The sequence below is a fragment of the Cloeon dipterum genome, chromosome 3, assembly GCF_949628265.1.
Source record: "Cloeon dipterum chromosome 3, ieCloDipt1.1, whole genome shotgun sequence".
Classification (NCBI taxonomy): Eukaryota; Metazoa; Arthropoda; class Insecta; order Ephemeroptera; family Baetidae; genus Cloeon; species Cloeon dipterum.
In genome coordinates, this window is record NC_088788.1 from 30,671,126 (window position 1) to 30,691,730 (window position 20,605).

General features: G+C 44.3%; 1 protein-coding gene across 16 annotated transcripts in view; it reads left to right on the forward strand.

Moving 5' to 3' along the window:
• The window catches only part of LOC135940050 (multiple PDZ domain protein-like), a 110,964-nt gene that overhangs the window by 25,273 nt on the left and 65,086 nt on the right, over nucleotides 1-20,605 (forward strand). For 11 of the 16 annotated variants that reach the window (XM_065484699.1, XM_065484707.1, XM_065484709.1 and 8 more), the window contains 12 exons: nucleotides 9,856-10,111; nucleotides 10,772-10,906; nucleotides 11,656-12,006; nucleotides 12,368-12,545; nucleotides 12,887-13,185; nucleotides 13,249-13,494; nucleotides 13,546-13,716; nucleotides 14,049-14,204; nucleotides 14,301-14,540; nucleotides 15,118-15,405; nucleotides 19,811-19,957; nucleotides 20,202-20,369. In XM_065484699.1, coding sequence (XP_065340771.1) covers nucleotides 9,856-10,111; nucleotides 10,772-10,906; nucleotides 11,656-12,006; nucleotides 12,368-12,545; nucleotides 12,887-13,185; nucleotides 13,249-13,494; nucleotides 13,546-13,716; nucleotides 14,049-14,204; nucleotides 14,301-14,540; nucleotides 15,118-15,405; nucleotides 19,811-19,957; nucleotides 20,202-20,369 — 2,635 coding nt within the window. The remainder of the gene's footprint in view (nucleotides 1-9,855; nucleotides 10,112-10,771; nucleotides 10,907-11,655; nucleotides 12,007-12,367; nucleotides 12,546-12,886; nucleotides 13,186-13,248; nucleotides 13,495-13,545; nucleotides 13,717-14,048; nucleotides 14,205-14,300; nucleotides 14,541-15,117; nucleotides 15,406-19,810; nucleotides 19,958-20,201; nucleotides 20,370-20,605) is intronic. The other 5 variants (XM_065484700.1, XM_065484705.1, XM_065484710.1 and 2 more) reach the window with 5 other exon arrangements.

The following is a 20,605-nucleotide window of genomic DNA, read 5'->3' on the forward strand; positions in this document are numbered from 1 at the left end:
GTTTTGCAATATCAAGAGCGGGGGTGCCTTCGTATATAGAGAGCACGAATTCCGGCGCTTTTGGCTGTTTGGAAAGGCAATAACGAGGAGAGGAGGCCACCGCACGGATTCCTGCTCGCCGAGCGGAATATTGGCCTGGTTATTTCGTATTTATGAGTGCTTGCTAACCTCTGGCTCCATTGTGATAAGAGCCAGAGTAGACGACCGGCGCGAGAGGCATTATCAGCTAACTCGCTGGCCTGCAGCCCTACATGAATTATTTCGCATATTATTCTTGTCGAATCTGCGAATCTACGCTGCGAGTGCAGGCAGGTCTTTTGTGCCCATCAAACAAGCTCGCTCGCTCGCTCGGCTGAATTGAATATTGGAGCATGATAGCCGGCGACGCTCACCCTGTCTTCATTCATTGTACATCTTTTGTGCGCCAGATTGCATTTAACATCCGTGCCTGAAAGAATTTGCCTGCGCGCTCGTGACGGCATCAAAGGACCGTGGGTGACGGCATCCTCAAAAGAATGGCGTGTGTGTGCGCGCACGTCGATCGTTAATGTATTAGCAATCGCATTTATTTCGCCCCGCTGGCTTCCATTGACGAGCCCCGACTCGTTTTTGTTTGCGCGCGGAGAGTGTGTGATTCGATTTTAATGCGATTTCGTGCCCGTTTTATTTATCGCTATTTACGAATCAAAACAAGCAATCGACTCCGCTGGGAAGCCAGAGGCATACGCGCGTTTTTCCAATTTGATTGGACTCTGCCAAAATGGCTTCGGGTTGCGGGAAGTCAGCGAGCGGGCTAAATCGCTCTGGTTGTTTCCGATTCAGCTCGGTAAATCCATAAATGAACTGAATAACAAGAGCGGCTTTGCCTCAAATTATCTGTAGCTGAAATAACTATATCTACTCTGTACAGATACTGTAAAAGTTTTTTTGCTGTTTGATGAACTGTGTTGAATTATAATATTCATGCTTGAACCAGAGTAAATATATAAACTCGATGCCAGTAGCAATATGTTCAGGATTTTGTTTTATATCAAAAAGTCTGTTTGCAAGACAGAAACATGATCAATTAAGGCAAAATCTTGTTAAGGGTTCAAACGTTGCTCCGTAAATGTTCTTAGGAGATAAATGATGGTGACTGTCATTTTGATGCACGTCATGCACAAATGCAAAAAGTGCGAATCTCACTCCCCGCTGAAAATTATTCCTTGCAGTGTCTTGGGCAGAAATTTTTGCAAAAAGTGGAGCATAGCGTTGGATCACAGCATCAGGCGCCGCCAGAGGTCTTTTAGGGAAGATTTAGAGCGTGTCATATATATCATTTTTAAATTGGTTTGGGGACTCCACCCGTTCGCCCGGGAGACCCACCCTTCCTGAATTCGCCACGTTGGTCGCTCCTTTCAAGACTGTATAAATTAACTTGCGGCGAGTAATCTGCCAACAAATTCGGTCAAATTTTATCGCCACGCCACCAACGGCGCGAAGATTAAAATAATGGGTCGTTATGCACTCTGCGTTGCAACAGATAGCTCGTAAAATTGGCCACCGAACAAACATAAGCGAGTGCACTGCTCCCGTCGCGCGCGAAATGCACAAACAACAGAGTGTGCGATTAACCTCGTCGCGGTGGGAGGCATTAGCATCGCTTTGTTCTGCATTCGGACAGAGCGATTGAAATTAAGCCCTGCCATAAAGGCCGTCACTCGCGATACACACACGTGCATTCCACTGAAAAATAATGCCGAGCCTAACACCATCCGAATAAATTTGGCAGCTCTAAAAGCCATTCCGTGTTTTCGCCACGCACAGACAGGGGTGCCAGAGTGCCCCGGCTGGCTGACGGATCCTATCCAACGTCGGCCATTGTCACTGAGCGCGTGCATCAATTTATTATAAACGACCAGTCCGTTCGCTCGACGCGGTTTACCGTTTATTGAGAATTTACGATCCAAATCGCATTCGATGGCCTGAGTTCCGTGCCAAATAGGGCGCGCCCAGTCGCCCGCCTGCCGTCCATGACGGAAATATCTGGTTTTGAATTTGTTGCGCGACTCAGCAGGACGGATAAATCAGCGTTTCGGCTAGTTACAGCGACGCGGCACGAATCACTATAAATTTGGTCCGACTGTGTACAAAAGCCTCGTAATTGGGATCTAATCAGTTTTGCTTTGATCGCGGCTCCTGTGCAGTCCCTAATTGATTTGAGTCCCGGCCATAATAGAGTTCGATTTGCCTTCATGAAACATTATCCCAATAATGATGAAATGCGAACGAAACAGCAATATCAGGGGGAAATCTCGGCCCACCATTTTTCCTGTGTGTAGAAAGAGAAGTTTTGCTGTTAATCGCTCTAATTGCGTATTATTATTTTCCACTTCCTCACGCAGAAAACAAACAAGCAGCTTTGCAAACTTTCTCTGTCCCTAGCGAGAGCAAGTTAAACTAAGCCAAACGTGAATTTCATAGCGAACGAGCTCCATTTTAAAATGCCTCTTGTTAATTTTCGTTCTATTTATTTAGAGCCGGCCGCTTCTTGTGCGCGAAACTTTCTGTTTATCTCGCCTCGGCCGAGCATCACGAAATTCCAGCCCAAATTGAATTTGACGATTTCTCCGTCTTGCGGACGATGGATGCAGATTAGGTTTTCGCTCCTAGTCATTCTTCTTCTTCTTTGAGCCAAAACGAGCTCTCCTTGTGCAGAGTAAATAAGCAAAGACGGCGGTCGACGGGAGAAATAATTTCCTCATCGCGTGGAAACATCAACCTTTCTCATCTCTATCTCGTCTCCGCTCGCTCGTTTGTTGCGTGAGCGGATGGCGCCACTGCTGAGTTTCGTTAGCCACCTTTCGCACCCAGAACGCAGATCGAGATTATCTATTTCTCTCTCTTTCACACTCCATTACGCACACAATCGTCACTTGGCCGATTTTCGCCGCTTTCGAGGGCAAAATCAGATATTGGGGTGACGTTGGCGGCAGCTGTTGTGATGGATTTTCTGTCAGCGCAATTTACGACTTGCGTCAAGTGGTTGGCCGGAACTTCTTTCCCCGTGAGCTCGCAGAATTACTGCCGCCAGACCCGAAATTGGACGTTCGAAATTGAAATTCCTGCGGAGTCATCCTGCAGCTCTTTCGGATGTCACGGCCAAGATCAATGCCCAAGTCCGTTGTCGGTATCGTGGTACCTGTTGCCCTTTCGTCCTCATAATCCACTGCTCGCAGCGGGAGGCCAACTCTTAATTTATATGCCACGGGACACATCCAGTTGGGCGAGTGGAGCCTTTAAAAAAAGAGAAACGAACTGAGTCTTCTACCGGATTGGAAGAATCGATAATCTGACACGAGCACGAGCCAAGCTGCTCCAGTTAAATCTCGCGTTCTCCTTCCGCCCCGCCCGCTTTTAAAAGTGTTTTTAACTTTTTCCGATAAGCAAGTTTGCTTCTTCCTTCATTCTGTTGCCCTTCTCGGAGGAAATTTGCACACAAAAAAGTTTCTCCCTCATGTACCCTCCGTCGCGAGTTTATTTGCCCGGATTTCGGGTTTTCAATCACGACTACCACCGTGAAATTGCCTTCTACCTCCCGGCAGGCAGTGTTTGCACGCCAGATCAAACATAGCCACTGCCACAAAACGTTGCTTTTATCATAATTGCTCCTCGGCCGCTCTGACGTAATTACGGCACCTGGCGGTTTGATTAATTTGATTTATTCTCGGCTCTCTGGAGTACGCGCGTGTTTTCCGCCAGAACAAATAAAACGCTCGTTCCTTTCCGGGCCGCCCGGCTCGAAATCGATCAGCAGCCAATCAATTCCAACCCCATTATTATTTGCCTAGAAATACCATCCGGCATGTGTGTGCATCGGGGGCCACGAGTACGACTTGCAGCAGCGCCCAGCACTGTCTCTGCGTCCGCCGTCGTAAAATAGACCCCATCTCGACCCAGCAGTACACACAATAAATGCCGTTGCACATACTGATGGAGCAGTAAAAAGCCGGCCGGGATATAAAAATGGAATTTTACTCGCCGGGCACGGTGCAATTCCAATAATATATTGCTGGGGAAAAGCGGTGCCGTCGAATTTCTCTGCGCCGCAACTGCCGCAGAGCAGCCTGAATTTTTCATCTAGCTCCCACCGAATAGATTCAGTCGAGTGCTAATTTTTCGGGACACAACTTGGTTAAAGGGTGTCGTTCCCTACCCCTTTCTTTCAAAAAGTTGGAAATCTCAATGGCAGGCCAAGAAGTAATTTGAAAGAAGCACTGCTTCTTTTTATACTTTTATTAATTCACTGCTGCAGCCCATTTGAAAAGATTTTCGCCGGGTAAAAGTTCTCTCTCGCCCTGACTACCATCAATGGAAAGCGAGGCAGCTTCTCCCGCAGCCTATTCACGCTGCTCGTGCTCGCATTGCACTCGTTCGTTCGCTCTACGAAATATATTTTAATACTCGCAGCGCCTTTAACACAAAAGGATCAGCCGGTAGAGCGGTAGAAAGAGCGCGCGAGCAGAGGATTTGCAGCACGCCGCCGCGTAAAAATTAATGATTCAGGCACCTAGCACAGAGGAAGAGTGTAACTTAACGGGCGCGTGCGTTCCTTTCGCAGCTGTAAAAAATTATTTGCATCATAATATCGGAGCAGAGGGGGTCGCTTGCTGCGACAAAGGACGCTGTAAAGAGCAGGTGGATCCGTCAGAATTAAATTTTCCTCCCGAAAGGGAATTGCATTAAAGCAGGCGGCTCGTTCCATCCATGAAACGCGCGTCTTTGTCGACTCCAGCAACTCGCTGCTCATGCTCCTGCTTCTATCTAAATCGAGATTGTTTACATTCAGATTGACGTAACGGCTTCAAAATTGCCAATTGTATATAAGCAGCAATGCGTCTATTATTAGGCGGCCGGCACCAGCGCCGGCTGATTCGATATTAACGTGCAGATCGATATAGTGCAAATGCGCGCACGTGTTATTGAAAGCGCGGCGGCGAGTGGGTGCGGATGAGCGTCAGGGAAAGAGAGAAAGAAGTTATTAAAAATCAATTTTCCACTCGACTGGCTGCCGGCAGCCGGGGTTGAAATTTTAATACTCGCTGCCGCATGCATATCATCATCTGCCTAATAATAATCTTTTGAGCGTTTATTATTCGGCCCTGCGCTGCAAGTCGTAAAGAGAGAACCGCTTTCGCCGCGCTATCATATCACAACCGAGGCGCGCAGCGGCGAAATGAACTCGTAAAACGGCGCGCTGCTGCGAACAAAACCACGCTCGCCGCGCGCGGAGCAAAAAAGTGGGCTGCCGCCCAAAATCGACTCTCGAAGGTGCTGATGGCGGGCATCCACTTATCTCAAGTCCATTATCAGTTTGGCTAACATCGCCCCTGCCCCGTCGTCGCGAGAAGCACCCTTGAGGCAACCCTCTTGGCACACATGAAAAGAAATGTCAATCTAATATCAGCAGGCGGTTTTCTCACGTGAGTGCCCCTACCCGTGATATCCGCTGCGAGTGATTGAGGTCCTTACGCCGCAGATCAAAAGCGGGATGACAATTTCCTCCAGCCAGATGAAACCTGCATAAATTTGCATTCAGCAGTCGCGTCTCCTCAGATCGAAGTGTTTATATACCCTAATGCACTGCACTGATCTGCGGACTCGGTGTTTGCTTTCCCTGGAAAAATATCCTGCCAATGCAGCCGAGTTGACTCATTTCTTATCCCCCCTCACTCAGTTGTTTGCTTGAGCTTCGAATTTCATCTCGAGTATGGAGCTGTTCTCTGTTGCACATTTGAAGCAAGACTCTCATTGAGTATTTCGGAGAGCACATCTCCTGTTTGCATGGGACCATCATGAAGACCAATTCCGGCCAATCTATCCTCGAGGCAAAATCCGATCTCTCTGGAATTGTGAGGTATATAGTTTTATTTTTTAATTTTTCATTCTGCTGATTACAATTATAAACACAATTAATAAAAAAAAATTTTCAACTAGATAGAAGCTAGAATACGAATTATGGCGTTAACTAGCATCATCTTCTTTTTCTCTGTCATTCACTCTTGCATATCCAGTCGATATCGTCCCCCCAACAAGTTTGGCAGCTTCCGCCGTGTCTGGCTGTCCGCCCTTTCAGTCGATACGCGAACCGGCGACCTCCCAACGACGCCTCTTGCCGAATGGGCCGTGCGTGTTCCCTGCTAATCTCTCGATTGCGGCAAACTTTCCGCCAATAATCTCAGCACGCTGTTCAAACAGCCATACTTAAAATGGAGCCAGCACTAGTCTTCGGACGTCTCATATAATGAGATGAGAGCAAATCGGCGCGCGTTCTCCCTCTCTCACTCCATCTTCCTGCCTGCCTCAATTTTCCTCGTGAATGCCACCCATTCGGCTTGATGGGATTAAAACAACGCCGAATCACGAAACGTATATCAGGAATTGAATCGGCGGCGACCACTGCACGCCTTTCCCGGCACCAGCCGAAGCCAGCCGCGTATGTATGTAATACAATGTGACGGCGTATTGATCTTTCTCGGGAAACAGTCGGCCTGCTACACGGAAAATTAATATATATTCTCCCAATAAGAGCCTAACTCGCTGCCTGCGTGATGCAGGGAGAGAGAACTAAAAAAGAAAGCTGTTCGTTCGCCGGCTGGAAAACGGTATCGTGGTAGTAGTTGCTCGCTGAGAGTCAATTTCGCTGGCGCAATTTCGTCTAATATTCCCAAACGGAGTGCAAAAAACGTGAAACGCTTGCGTTTCTCGCCCGCTATCAGGAATTCTCGCCTTCTAGACACCTTTATTGCGGACCATTATAATTCACGGTTATGAAGTGCGCGGTACGTACCTGTGTGTTCATATTTATTTCGAGCAAGAGCAGCAGCCAGCCAGCAGTGGTGGCGCAGATTGAATCCGCCACCGGCTCTCTCATTCCCGCAAGACCCTAATTCTTTATTTATGGTAATGCCGCAGTCTCTGTTCTTGTTTATAACTTTTGGTCCACTGAAATACACCAGCGCCTAAAGCTTTCCTCTCGTGTCCGGGTGACTTTTCAGGATTAGGTCGCGCCCCTTATAAAAAGTAATAGGCGCTTGGGAAACGGGAAATGCTCTAGAAGTGATGACTGTGGGTTGGGCTACCAGAAATTCTGTCGCCCCTCGGTTGGCTGAGCCACGAGAGGTCGTTAAATGAGATTTTGTCGAACAAAATTCACTTCATTGCTCGCCTTATTCCTCAACTTTTTTAATGAAAATTTGGGGCTCAAATTGAATCAGGTCCTGATACGACAGCTGCTTTCACTTTGCCGCAAAGCACGGCTAATCTCTTCGAACAGTTAGTGCCACAGAAAACTTTCCCGTCTCTCGCGACCACACTGTACTCCTATCTCACCCTGCATGCAGAAATGCATATATTGATTCATAAGCACTTACATGAATGCTGAGTTTACTCCTTTACAACCGCTTTCAACAACATTACATAACACAACAGATAAAAGTTTGAAACTTTTTCATACAGTCGCGCGAAGATAGATGCTCCATAGCAGACACGGTACTCTTCCGTCATTTTTCTCGCCACGCTGCAGCACAAAAAAGGCACACGAGGGTGTTTGAACCCTTGTCTAGTTCAACACATGGCAAGCAGCCTTTTTCCCAGTTCAAAAACTTGAGCCAACATCCAACACTGCACATTTTATTTTTTCGCCTCGGCGATTGTGCTCCGCCCGCTGACGAGAGAAAGAGCAAAGAAACGAGAGCTAGCTGACTGCAGCATGTATAAATCATAATATCTGGGCTGCATGCAGCGGCGCAGCAGAAACTCTCTTCCTGCCATTATATGGCATTATTTTCCACCTAGTTTCACATCACAATATTGACGCTGGCAAAAAAGGGGGTCGGCCGGCCGGCCGACGGGGAGCCGCCGCACTGAAAGGGTGCTCGGCTCATTTAATTTTTATCTCGACGTCGTGGGCCGAGCGCCATTTGTCATTGTCAACGACAAAAGCGTCAAATGGTGGGTGATAAAAATGTTTCATTAATGTCTCGCTCGTTCGCTCGCCAAGGCTGCTCTCTCGAGTGCGGGCGAAATCACGTGGAAAGGAGTGCGTCGCTCGCAAGCGGACGAGCGAGTGAGCTGCATACAAACACCGCGCACATGTGGCGAGTGCAAAAACGAGCCTAGCCTTCTCACGACTGAACCAACCGGGAGAGAGCGAAAGTAAATTGATTACATTGTCGTTTCAGTGCACTCTGTAAAAAGCCTGGTCGTTGTTATTAGTGGGCAATCGTTCGTTCTTGCAGTGGATAAATTCTGTCTTTTAAGCCTCTGGCGAACGAGCGATCGATACAAACCTAATGGAAAGTTTGCAGTTCGTTTTGTAATAAAAAGTTGGACTCTATGTTAGCTGGATTCAAACACGGAAAAGAGGGAAAACGGTGATACCAGGTGTTCCTGCTGCAATAAACAAACTGTAATTGATGGGAATGGAAGAGCTCTAGTACCCTGCTGCTCCGTGGTCTATTTAGACCTCTCTTGTAAGAAGCAAATTTTAATGACGTGGAATATTTTCTGAACCCAATCGTAAATGGTTGAAGATTGTGTACATGACGACCTCATTGTTCCACAAGTACAATATAAAAGGTCATTTTGTTATGTCGGTTCAATCAGAGCTTAAAGAGGAGAAAGTTAAAAGAATTCATGAAATGTCTGTGCGTAAACAATTTAAATCTGTTTTAAAATTTGAAAGTATGCCACTATTTTGCGGCCCGAGCAGCATTTTTAGACGTCACCTACGCTACCAGTTCTATTTCAAACTTGTCATCCTCTTTAAAACGCTTTTTGAAAATTAGATAATCGCAATACAGATTTGATTCACATTGAAATGAAAATTTTCTCGAAATTTTCTATGCCAAATCCTTCATACGGAATAGTCGGCGAGCTGAAAGTTGGGTGCTGGCGGTCGTGCTTCAGGATCCGCATCCAACGCACGGGCGTATCGATCTTGCCCTCACTCAGTCAGTCAGAGATGCACACAACACGGTACACGTCCAAGCGACCGAGCTGCTCTCTCCGCAGAGAGAGAGAGAGAGAGAGAGAGAGAGAGAGAAGCATTAAATTGTTGCTCAATAATTCACAGGTTGTAAGGCACGTTAAAAAAGTTGGCCTCCATGTGCGATGATGTCATCCGTCTTCGTATTTTGTTTATTGCCACAAATGAAATACACAATACATGCGACACATGCGTGCTGGTGCGCAAGGGTCGAGGAGGAAAACACAGGGGCAGCCGCTCTTCCAGCTCATGAATATGCACGATGCCGCGTTTTTATTTTTGCCGGAGTCGCAGGCTCAATTTCCTAATTCCCAATTCAGCACGGTTGCGATTTGCATTTTTATCGCAACAATTTTGCGAATGTATATGTACGCAGATGCAAATGGATTTGCTCAACGGCATAGGAATTGAATAAAAATGCTAAACAATCAGTGCCAACCGATTCTGTGGCGTCCATAAACGTCTCATAAAACAGGCTATGCCGCTAACGAGAATGCAGCTTGGTCTCCAGTAACAGGCACTTTGTATTCAATAAATATACCCTTGCTTTTTATCGGGGGCGCCGAAGCTGCTTGGAATTTTATGCTTCGGCTTAAGACTTGATTTATTCGTAACGTTGACTGCCGTAATTTGAGCCGGCTGAGGATGGGGCATTGTAAAAATCAATAATAGCTCGTGATAAAAAAACACCAAGAAAGAGCTTCCTTCTTAGAAGCGATTCAATGCCTGTCCAAAAAAAACAGGAAAGTTTTTCTGAATCGTGTAAATGACTCCTAGACAACAGGTAACAGATGAGAAACGCTAACATTGTTTTTTTCTGCCCACAGAGACGGCCGTCTTCAAGTACAAGACCAAATCCTCGCCATCGATGGACAACCGCTGGACGCTGACATTTCTCACCAGCAGGCCATTAGCATCCTGCAGCAGGCGCGTGGCTTGGTGGAGCTGGTGATCGCACGTCCGAGACCATCATCCGTGCTTGATCAATCTTCGTTACCTGCGTCTCTTACGCCTACCTCGCCTGCGGTAGCGCGCTCACCTTCGGCTACATCGGACACATCCAAGGCGGGATCAGACATGGTGGTGAGTTTCCCCGCCCGTTTCCGCGTGAGTGATGGTCGGCGCACGCACTGGCAGATGCCATCAATTATTAATCCTCCCCCGCTGTCGGAATAATATTCTGGCAGAAATAAATGGTGCACCAACTTTTTAGCCGCTTAAATAAATAGAAGGGCTTGAAGGAAATTTCCTCAGTACTGCAGGCACTGTCAGCAGAAGTGCTTAATTACCAGGCTAGCAGTCGCTTTTATTGACTCAGCCCGCGTCCAAGGCGAATTGCGGCGATGATTTAACTTTGGGGTATTTTGTGTTTTTATTGTGGTGTAAAATAACTTAATTCGTCGGTGTTTTTAAAGTCACTAAACATTTTCTAACGTTTTGTATTTTACTGGCCCATTTGGATTTGATATTTTGAGCTATAATAATTTCGATTCGGCCTTTGGCATTCCTTAAAAAAAGAATCACAATTTGTAAAGACTCTTTTACTTCATCACATCTTTGCCTCCTTTGATCTGCTGGCAACCGTCTCTGCCTCTCAAAGGACCATTTCCCCATTTCTCTGAGAATTTTCAAACAGAAAGTTTCAACCCTATTAAGTCTCCGCCCAAACTTGTTGCCTTCGCCCTCCGCGCACCTTCCTCCCTGCTCATGCAGATCTAATTTGGGTTTTTCGACTCGTTGCAGCTGAACACCGAGTGGGCGCAAGTTGAAGTGATCGACCTGGTGAATGATGGATCGGGACTTGGGTTCGGCATCATCGGAGGGCGCAGCACTGGAGTCGTGGTCAAGACCATCTTGCCTGGAGGCGTCGCTGACCGGGTAACTTATTGAATCAATCCAATGAAAACCACTCAATGTGTATGTTTCTTCCGCCGCTGGGCCGGTTTGTATAAATATGGTCTCAGTCGTCGTTTTTTACGACACCCGAGCAAGCGAGCGAATCTAGCTGGCACCGGCACTAGAGACGGAATTTTATCCACTCGACGCTCGTTATGGTTTCTCTTATATCTCTGGACAGCAAAAAACGTTTGCCATAAAATGGACATCCATCCTTGGCAGAAATCAATACGCCCGCGATTTTGTTGAATCTTTTAAGTGGCTAATAATATTTTTACATTGCTGAGATTGCATCTTCTTGTGGTGGCTTTGCAAGTTTGCACTCCATTTGAGCAAGTATTCATCTTCGTGAATTGTGTGGCTGTCTCTTGGATCGATCATTACCGACCTCACAACGATCAATAGCTCATAATGGACCTTAATGCCCTCTTGGCTAGTCAAATTAGGGTGCAAACACGTTGATGGGGTGCTGCTGTGATGTCATGTCTTTAAAGATAGCACCTCTCTCCAGTCGAGCGAAGTCATTAACTGCCATTAGTAACGATTTCATGGGTCTATAATGGCCACCACAAAATAATGCTAGTCCTTAACTCTAGCAATGTTAGCAAAATTGTCTTCCAAATTATCTGACCAAGGTGGGTCCAAATCGAATCAAAAAGGTCAAAATTCGTTTAAATTTGTGGACCGAGGCTATCAGGGTCTTACTAAGCGAACATGCATGGATGCCCTAGGATGCTCGACTGCAGAGCGGCGACCACATTCTGCAGATCGGCGAAGTCAACCTGCGCGGAATGGGTTCAGAACAGGTGGCGGCCGTGCTGCGCCAATCCGGGTCCCACGTGCGACTGGTTGTTGCCCGGCCAGTGGAGCCCACCTCGCCCGACTACCAAGCCATTGGTAGCCACGCTCCGATCGTGCCAACTAAGATCCTGGGAGACGCCGAGGAGCTGGACCGACACCTCATCCAGAACGGCTACGGCAAACCCATTTCTTCCACTTCCACCATGCCCTCTGACCTCGAGTACAACCGCGAGCTCTACATTTACAATCAGACGCACGACGGTGGCGAGATCGAGCTGCATGTAAGGGGAAATTAAATGGAAATTGCCGCGAAAGAGCAACTTTTTCAATAAACTCTGCTTGATGTGGCAAGTCTCTCTGAGAAGAGAGCAAACTTTGTTTGATTCCGCGGTTTAGTCTATTACCGTGGCAAATGCTTGCAATTTGTTTCTTTTGTCAACAAGGCGAGAGGCACAACTATTTTGATGAGAATCTTTTGTGCTCTTTGATCTCTCTGCAAGGGCCTCTTTTCCTTTCCCGTGCTTTGCTCAAGCACTCTTGTGCTGGTTGATCTGGGCAACGTAATTGCGACCTCTTTGCTTGGCGGGCAGAATGCAATTAAGCCAAGGGATTCAGCTCGCTGAATATCATTTCAATTTGCAGCCACAGCCAGGAACTCTGATGGACGTGGTGGGCAGCCAGCTGCCAGATATTTCAATGGGCCTATTGGGCTCGGAAGACTCGTCAGAGTCGCTCCCAGAAATGGATGTCTTCGAGGTTGAACTAAAGAAAGACTCTCACGGTCTCGGCATTACCATCGCCGGTTACGTCTGTGAAAAGGGTAACAAACAACACTTAAAATATTACCAATGTTATTTTAATATTCATACCTAGGATTCCTTATATTGATTGAAAATCCATAGAAAATATATCTTGTTGTCATAAACCAAAAAAATGGTTTAATGGTTAATTTTAGCTTTACCATCATGCTCGTTAATTTCAATAAAAATGAAACAGTAAAAATATTTTTAAAGGTTTCCAAATTTACCGTCGATTAATTATTAATATTACAAATTGCATTTACATAACGCAGTTAAGCAGCCCCCTTCCTACTGATTTCCATAAATTTTTAATCGATATTCATAATCATTGTTAAGAATATTTTATCATAATATTTCTCAGAGGAGCTGTCTGGAATTTTCGTGAAGAGCATAAGCAAGGGCAGCGCGGCGGATTTGTGCCGGAAAATCCAAGTCAACGACCGCATCGTTGAAGTAGATGGCCAGAGTTTGCAGGGCTTCAACAATCACCAGGCAGTTGAGGTGCTGAGGGCAACTGGCCAGCTGGTTTGCCTTCGGCTCGAGCGCTACTTGCGCGGCCCCAAATTTGAACAACTGCAGCAAGCAATCGCTAACTCGGAGAAACCCACAACGCCCAACTCGCCTTCCATTGTGTCGCTTCCACACGTTCCAATTAGCTCAGTGAGTGGAGAATTTTCTCTAATTGGCGTTGTCCACATGCACTGATTTTGTTTCTGTGAGCAGGCAGCAGAGACCGAAACCATTATTGAGCCTGACGGAGAGTCAAGAACCACTATTGACTCGATGTTTCTCCACGAATCTACTTTAGGCCTGGATTTGAACTCCGTAGAAGCCAGCAATCCTTTAGTAGCGCTGGCCAATGTCGAGAAACTGATAGACCAACAGTTCGATGGAGAAATATCGCCGGCTGTTGAAGACGCTTTGATCGCCAAGTGGAGTCAAATCATGGGAACAGAAGCCGAAATAGTGGTATGTTCTCTCCCATTAGATGTGATCCCAGCGTCAAGTTGTGTCTTCCAGGTTGCTCAATTGTCTAAGGGAGAAGGTGGAGGTCTCGGCATCAGCCTTGAAGGGACCGTTGATGTTGAAGGCGGGCTGGAGGTTCGACCGCACCATTACATTCGCTCAATTCTGCCCGACGGGCCAGTCGGCAAAAACAATCGGCTCAAGAGTGGGGATGAACTCCTCGAGGTACTATGTTCCAAATGACAATAAATGGCAGTGTTGTAGCTAATTCACTGGAAGTCTAAACTAAACGTTAACATTTTAAAGTAAAAAATAATATTCATCTTGCTCTTATGGAATTGTAATTCTTAAAAATTGTTTTGACTGAACTTCTGAAAGTGCTGAGATGCAAATAAATAAAATTATATGTAGTAGTTTCCACATATCGTTTTTTCATGTGATCCTAAAAAAATTGCTGCTTAAGTGAGCCGCTAACGCATTTAATTGGTTAGCGTTATTTAACAAATTTGGGCTGTCAGGGTGTAAGAAACTTAACACAGATGGGCAATGCTTTCCAGGTTAACGGCCGCAGACTTCTAGGCCTGAACCACGTGGAGGTAGTGTCAATTCTAAAAGATCTGCCTCTGCATGTTCGGATGGTTTGCGCAAGGAAACCAGGTGAATCTGCACGCGTCATTGACACGTCGCAAGATCGCGCAGCCTTTGTCTCAAGGGTGAGTCATTCTGTCATTCCACCTCTATGTCATGCTACTGTCCTTTTTAAATCTATTTCAACCAACTTTAACCGCACGGTGTTCTGTCTTCTGCAGAGCATCTTGGGTGGAAGTCTTCAGAATTTAATCCCAGCCTCTGATCGGCTCGTGAAGGCCAAATCTGATGGCTCGTTGGCGTCCTCAGCCACCGTGGGAACAGACTCAAACAGTTTTTCACGCATGAAATCTCGTTCTCTTGAACCACTCACTGGTCTGGCAATGTGGAGCTCTGAGCCACAAGTCATTGAATTGGTGAAGGGCGATCGGGGCCTTGGATTTAGCATCCTTGACTATCAGGTAATTCTTATTGATGAAGTGTTTTGTGCTCTTGATTGGAATTTCTGGATTGTTATTTTACTCTTTTGAATGGCCACGCCCGGCAAGTGATTTTTACTCTGGTTTTGCATGTTGGATTGCCAGTTAATAAGAGGCTAACGATGCAATCCTACAAGAATCAGATTTTTTTTCTGAGCCAGTTGAATAAAACGAAATTTGTATAAAATTTTAAATATACCTTTGGAAAAACATGCCAAAATAAAATTTTAAAATCTCAATGCCAGAAGCTGAATTTACCCAATCACAAAACTGCTTTGAAATCTCATAATTGGTATGGGTTATTAGGTTAAAATATTTGGAAAGTTCATAACCTTGGATTAGACAGGCTTTTATAATGCTAATAACTTGTGATTAATCAATGGGAAGATTCCTGAAATTTGACCAACAAAATTATCTGCCATTTACAAAAAAAAAAAAATCGTTAAGGATTTTTGGAATTTATTAGTTTCTTGCATTTTTTACTTTGGACAGAAAGGATTTGTTTTGGAATTGTTTTCAAGTGTTCTCTGGCTTTTTGCGTCTCTTGCATGGTATTTAGGAGCCAGAAATGACGAGCAGCGCGTGTCGCTTTTCGCAGGACCCGATGAACCCGGTGGAAACTGTCATCGTGATCCGCAGTCTGGTGCCGGGCGGCGTGGCACAGCAGGACGGTCGGCTCATCCCAGGCGACCGGCTGCTGTTCGTCAACAACACGAGCCTGGAGAACGCGTCGCTCGACCGGGCCGTGCAAGCTTTAAAGGGCGCGTCGCGCGGCGTGGTGCGCATCGGAGTGGCCAAGCCGCTTCCCCTGCCGGATACAACCGGTGGCTCCTCACCGACAAGTCAGGTCAGTGAGTCCCAACATCAGCCTCCACTGGACCAGCGACCCATGCGAACCTTGCCTTCACCCCCGCCTCTGCCCCCGACTCCCATGCCCCGCACCTCACCTCCCTCTGCCAAAACCACCCACACCAGTCACGGCGAGATGTGGCTGTCGGTTGACGATGCCATGGCAGCTGCCAACGCGGCTCTCACCAAGTCCGAGAGCTTTTGAATTTAATTCAGAGTCAGGGGGATGTGGCGTTAAAACTGCGCTCAATTCGTTTTTTCATTCATTTTTTTTTTCAGGAATCCATCATTATCCGTTGGTCTTGAGTAAGAATTTTTTGTCTGCATTTTTATTTACAAACTGAGAATAATGTCGCTTTTTTATGCATTTAGATTTCTTCAAATATGTTGGGAGCGTTTAAAAGATCATTGCAGGATAGTAATTCACTTTTTTCTTGTGTTTGTGTTTGGTAGATACCTTTTGGCACTTTTGGTGTCTTTGCTAATGCAGAATGATTGATGAAATAAAATAAAAGCTTGACCTTACCTTCTTTTTTATATTTAAATATTCGCGCAGTTTTAAAGACACATTTTTAACTCCATCCTCCCTTGACTCTGATGAAGCAGCTGAATTCTAACCCCCTCTGATGTTGTAAGCCCTGTGAAACAATTCTAAAATCTTTGCAATACACACTCCACTTTATAACACATCTGAGGTAACGTTTTTATTTTTTATTTTGTTTTTGACAACTCTTGTTATGTTATCTTTTTACTGTTCGCAATCTTTTTTCCAACGATGAAACATACATTTATAGATTTTGTTGCACTGTAATACTTTCAAGTACAGTAGTAGACATGGTGATGGAACGAAAGCAACTTTGCTCACACTTATTACGACTTTTTGCTACTACTGCATTCCAGGTTTCAATGAATAATCCGGTTTTTACATGGTTTGTTGGCAACTACTACCACTTTAGCCACTTTCTGTGCTGTTCTATTTATTTAGTTGCATTTTGCTTCAGTTTGAGAGCTGTCTATATTTGAATTTGGTGAAGGTTGGCATGATCACTCTCCTTCTCTCCTGTTTGTTTTGTTTGAATAATCGATTAATCACAATCCTTCGCAAACTTAAACCAAACTTCAGTTCTGACTCGATGACTAAGAGTTTTAGTCACGCAATAAAAAGATTGCTGAGTACATAATACATTGGGACCACGATGCTCTGTACATTTGTGTTCAATCCATAAGAAAATGTACATGCTTTTTCTGTTGCACCTCTTGTAAATACGTTCATACCAACAGTCACCAAGATTCAATTTAGAATGAAACTGCAATTTCATTAGGACAGTTCACCTCCGCCCCGAACCAAATTGGTTTCTAAAATTTACCAATCACCACTCACTCTACTAATTCAGTTTTTACGCACTCTGCACTTGAAAGAGTCACTCCTCTTGTGATTTCCATGTAAGCTTAGATGGTAATTCAACTACCTTTCAGACAGGAGTCCTTTGAGAAATCTAGTGCTAGACATTGTTCAAGAAAATTTCCCCCGAGAGAAAAAATGATTAACTCTAAATATATCTAAAACGAAAAAAATACGAGGTACTTATGCATGGATAAAAGATTCTAAAAAGTCATTCCCCTTTTGTTGAAGTCTTTATAAATTTTTCTGTTAATTTGAATTATTTTGGTTACCCTGTGATTTCTTTGAACTTTTATGATTTAAAGTTTTGGTAATATATTTTATCAATAAGTTGAAACATTCTGACCAATTTTTATTTATTTTACGTGTTTCCAAGAAGATGTACAGTGCTGATTTTGATAATTGTTGTGTAAATTACTTATTGGTTGATTGATTGGTCATATAATCAAAACGAGTTTCTAGTGTACATTCCATTTATTGATTATTATACGAAAGATATTGTCAAAGTATTATGTTCTGTGAAAGAGGTCCTAATTATAATTATTACCATTGAATTATATTGACAAGTAATAAAAGCTATTTACAAAAAGTGACTAGAATGGTTTGCTGTTAAACTGACTACACCTTTTCACTGTCGCATCGTTCTTATCAGACACGAGAGTTTGGTTTAGTTTTATTTGTTGATTTCCATACTAAGTTTTAGTTTCTATTTCGTTCTCTTCACTTCCTTCTCGGCAAAAGTTGTGTTCTTAGTCTGATGAGAGGACAAAAAGACGAATATCGTACCATACAAAACCTGCATGCCGCAGTTTTAGATTGATTGAAACTCAACATGACTTTGCGCTGGTTTAGTGCCTGGATTGACGGCTGACTGCCTCTTCTCGTTTATTTTACATTAGTTTTAACCGCATGGCGTTGTTGAGTTCTCTCAAGTTTGTTTTTTGTTTCACTGATTTCTAATAACATTTATAATACATATTATGGCTTTGTTAAATCCACATCTCCATTTAGAAGACAGAATTTTGCAACATCAGGTTCAATCTAGGTGCAGGGGCTTCCTAAAGGGCTAGATTTTCTCTTCCTATGGGTCCATTCAGTGATAAATCTTTAAGGCAGGATGTGGAAGTTTTGAAGCATTCAAAATCTGAAGTAAATGAGAAACTTTGTAAATTAAAAAAAGAAATCACACGTTCTCTCCAATTTTGATTTTTCCTGCATATTCAACAGTCGGGCTCGTTTACTTCGGATTGAATGCAAACCTAGAATTAATGTCGCTGGGCTGGCTCACAAAGGCAAATTAAAGCTTTGCTGACGAACATGCGATCACATTGCAAAGCAGCAGGCTGCAGCTGGAGCGGAGTGCTGAAGACGCAGCAGGTTTGTTTGTCTCCACCAGAGCAACCTCCACCCCTGCGTGTTCAGTGTACATACATTTGCATAAATATCCAACCAACGACGAAACAATATTATTTTTGGAAAAATGAGAGTGTAGCCCCGCTCTTCTCTGTGCCTGCGCGCCCACCTGTATTTCGGCGGCACCACCACCACCACTACTTCTCTCTATGCCACCCTATCTAAATATTCTCCGCTCGCTCGAAACCCACGAGCCTTGCAAATAAACCCGTACAAATGAGGCGAGCGCCGTGAATTCGACCATCGAAGCCCGTTAAATATGATTCATATAGATGTGTATGCTGCTGACGAGCGAGCGAGCATCGCCCGCCGCACCACCGTCGCATTCAAAAGCAGGCTGACAATGAGTAAAATATTCGATGCTAAAAGAATGACTGCTGCTTGATTCTCAATGCAGGGCTCTAAACTCGAAGCAAACGCTCGCTCTTCTCACTTTTGCTCTGCACTTCCAAACTGTTGAGCCCCGTAATTAGAGTTGCAGTCGTTACCTGTATTTGCTTCGGCTCAAAAAGGCTGGAATGCGAGATTCTCCCGGCGGATTTGGACTAAATAAAATTTTTGTTCATGCTTCAAGTCAATACAAAAAAAACTTGCAATTCTGAATGATGTAAGATGCATTTTTAATAAAAATAACAAATAAAAATACACGAAGGCTGTAATAAAATCAAACGAGGATTGACGAGGATGAATTACTGATTTGAACATAATTTTTATTTTATTTTTTCTTGGTAAATTGTTAAAAACCGTCTGATTTAATCTGCTTTTGGTTATTTTTTTAAAAAAAAATTATTGAATTCAGCAGATCTGTGTTAGCTATTGCTTTCAATTGAACGCGAATTTTAATATTTTTCCCATGGTTCAAAAATTAGTTTGACCGGAATGATTACGTAATTTTACTAGAACTGCCTACATATTTACGAATGACTCCGCTCCATGGGAGCTCTTAATCAGGATGGGTGGCAAAGAGAAAATTAGATAAGTGAGACAGAAATCATTTGAGAATTATATTCTTTTCGAAATTTCACTGTGCTGTCCATTCATATAAAGAACTAGATGGCGTAGAGCTATTTTAAATTTTAGATTGATTAAATTAACTTTGTATGTAGTTTTACGCCTTTGTTTAACCCATATTTACGGCTTACATCTACAGCAAACAAACTAAAAAAGAGAGAAATAGTTTGCCTCTGAATAATACGTGTGAAGGGAAAGAATTTAATTTTGCTTCCCAGAATTTCAGGCGCCATGTACCCTTTTTCGCCGTGCAGAAAATTGCATTCCAGACAAAGAAGGCTCCCATCTGTGTAAAGCGGGCCTGAGCTCTCTTGAGTTTAATTCATACGTGCTTTCGTGTGTAATCTCTCTTCTACTGTTTTATCTTCCCCACATCTCTTTGACCGCTCAACTATACAAACTTTCGCATTATGAATCCGAATGTACGCTCTGCTGCCGAGAGCTAGATGAGAGAGCTGTTTTGTGTGTTAGCCGAGCATTAGACAAGCGCCTTTCTCACTCGCAGATGTAATTCGCTCGAGCGACATGCAATATTTGAGCCACACACGCCGCTGCAATCAGGCCATCGATGTTGCAGGGTCTGATTTTCAACGACGACCAGCCCCTGCCTGACCAGGACGAGGTCGAAGTACCTGTTAGCAATGGCGGCAGTGCCACAGTAGACGCGCGCTCCGTTTTGAGTAGTTGCAGCGGAGACGTTTCCCTCGGACTTGAGGACCAATCGGTGAGGACGAAGCCCAAAAGCTTGCAAATTTCCAGAACGAGATAATAAGAGTAGAACGGGGATTCCTTCTTTCCTCTGTCTTTTCATTACGATATTTTGCGATGCTTCTTTTGTTTTTATTTTGCTTAAAAATGAAAACACAAAACAAAAGCACAAAAGGGACCGTCCCCCGTTCACAAAGTAGGAATTTGCATGGCAGTAGCGCAGGGCAGGAATTGACAAAATGCTTTTTTTGCACTCCAAGCAGGATCCGGCACCACATTCCCCAAAAATTTCCAAACAAGACATATCGCAGGCAGCGGTTGAAGTACTCCTCTCCGAGAAGTTGCAGTTTCTTGAGCAGCAGGTGCCCAATATTGATGGAATTTCTGTCGATGAAGAGGAAGAGTCGAGCCTCACTGAAGTGGAACAGGTCAGTTAGCGAGGGAACAAAGAAAATTACTGCGATGAAAGTAACACCTGTAAAAAATACAAAACATCCTTTTTCCACTTGACAAAATGTGTTTGATTTTAAAAATAAAAAAATAGGAAATTAAAAAATTGTGCAAATAATACATATTCAACTGTTGGCCTTAATTTTATTTTATGTTTATATTCTAAAAATTAAATTAGTTCGCAATTTGAGCTTTTACATATAAATGATTGATT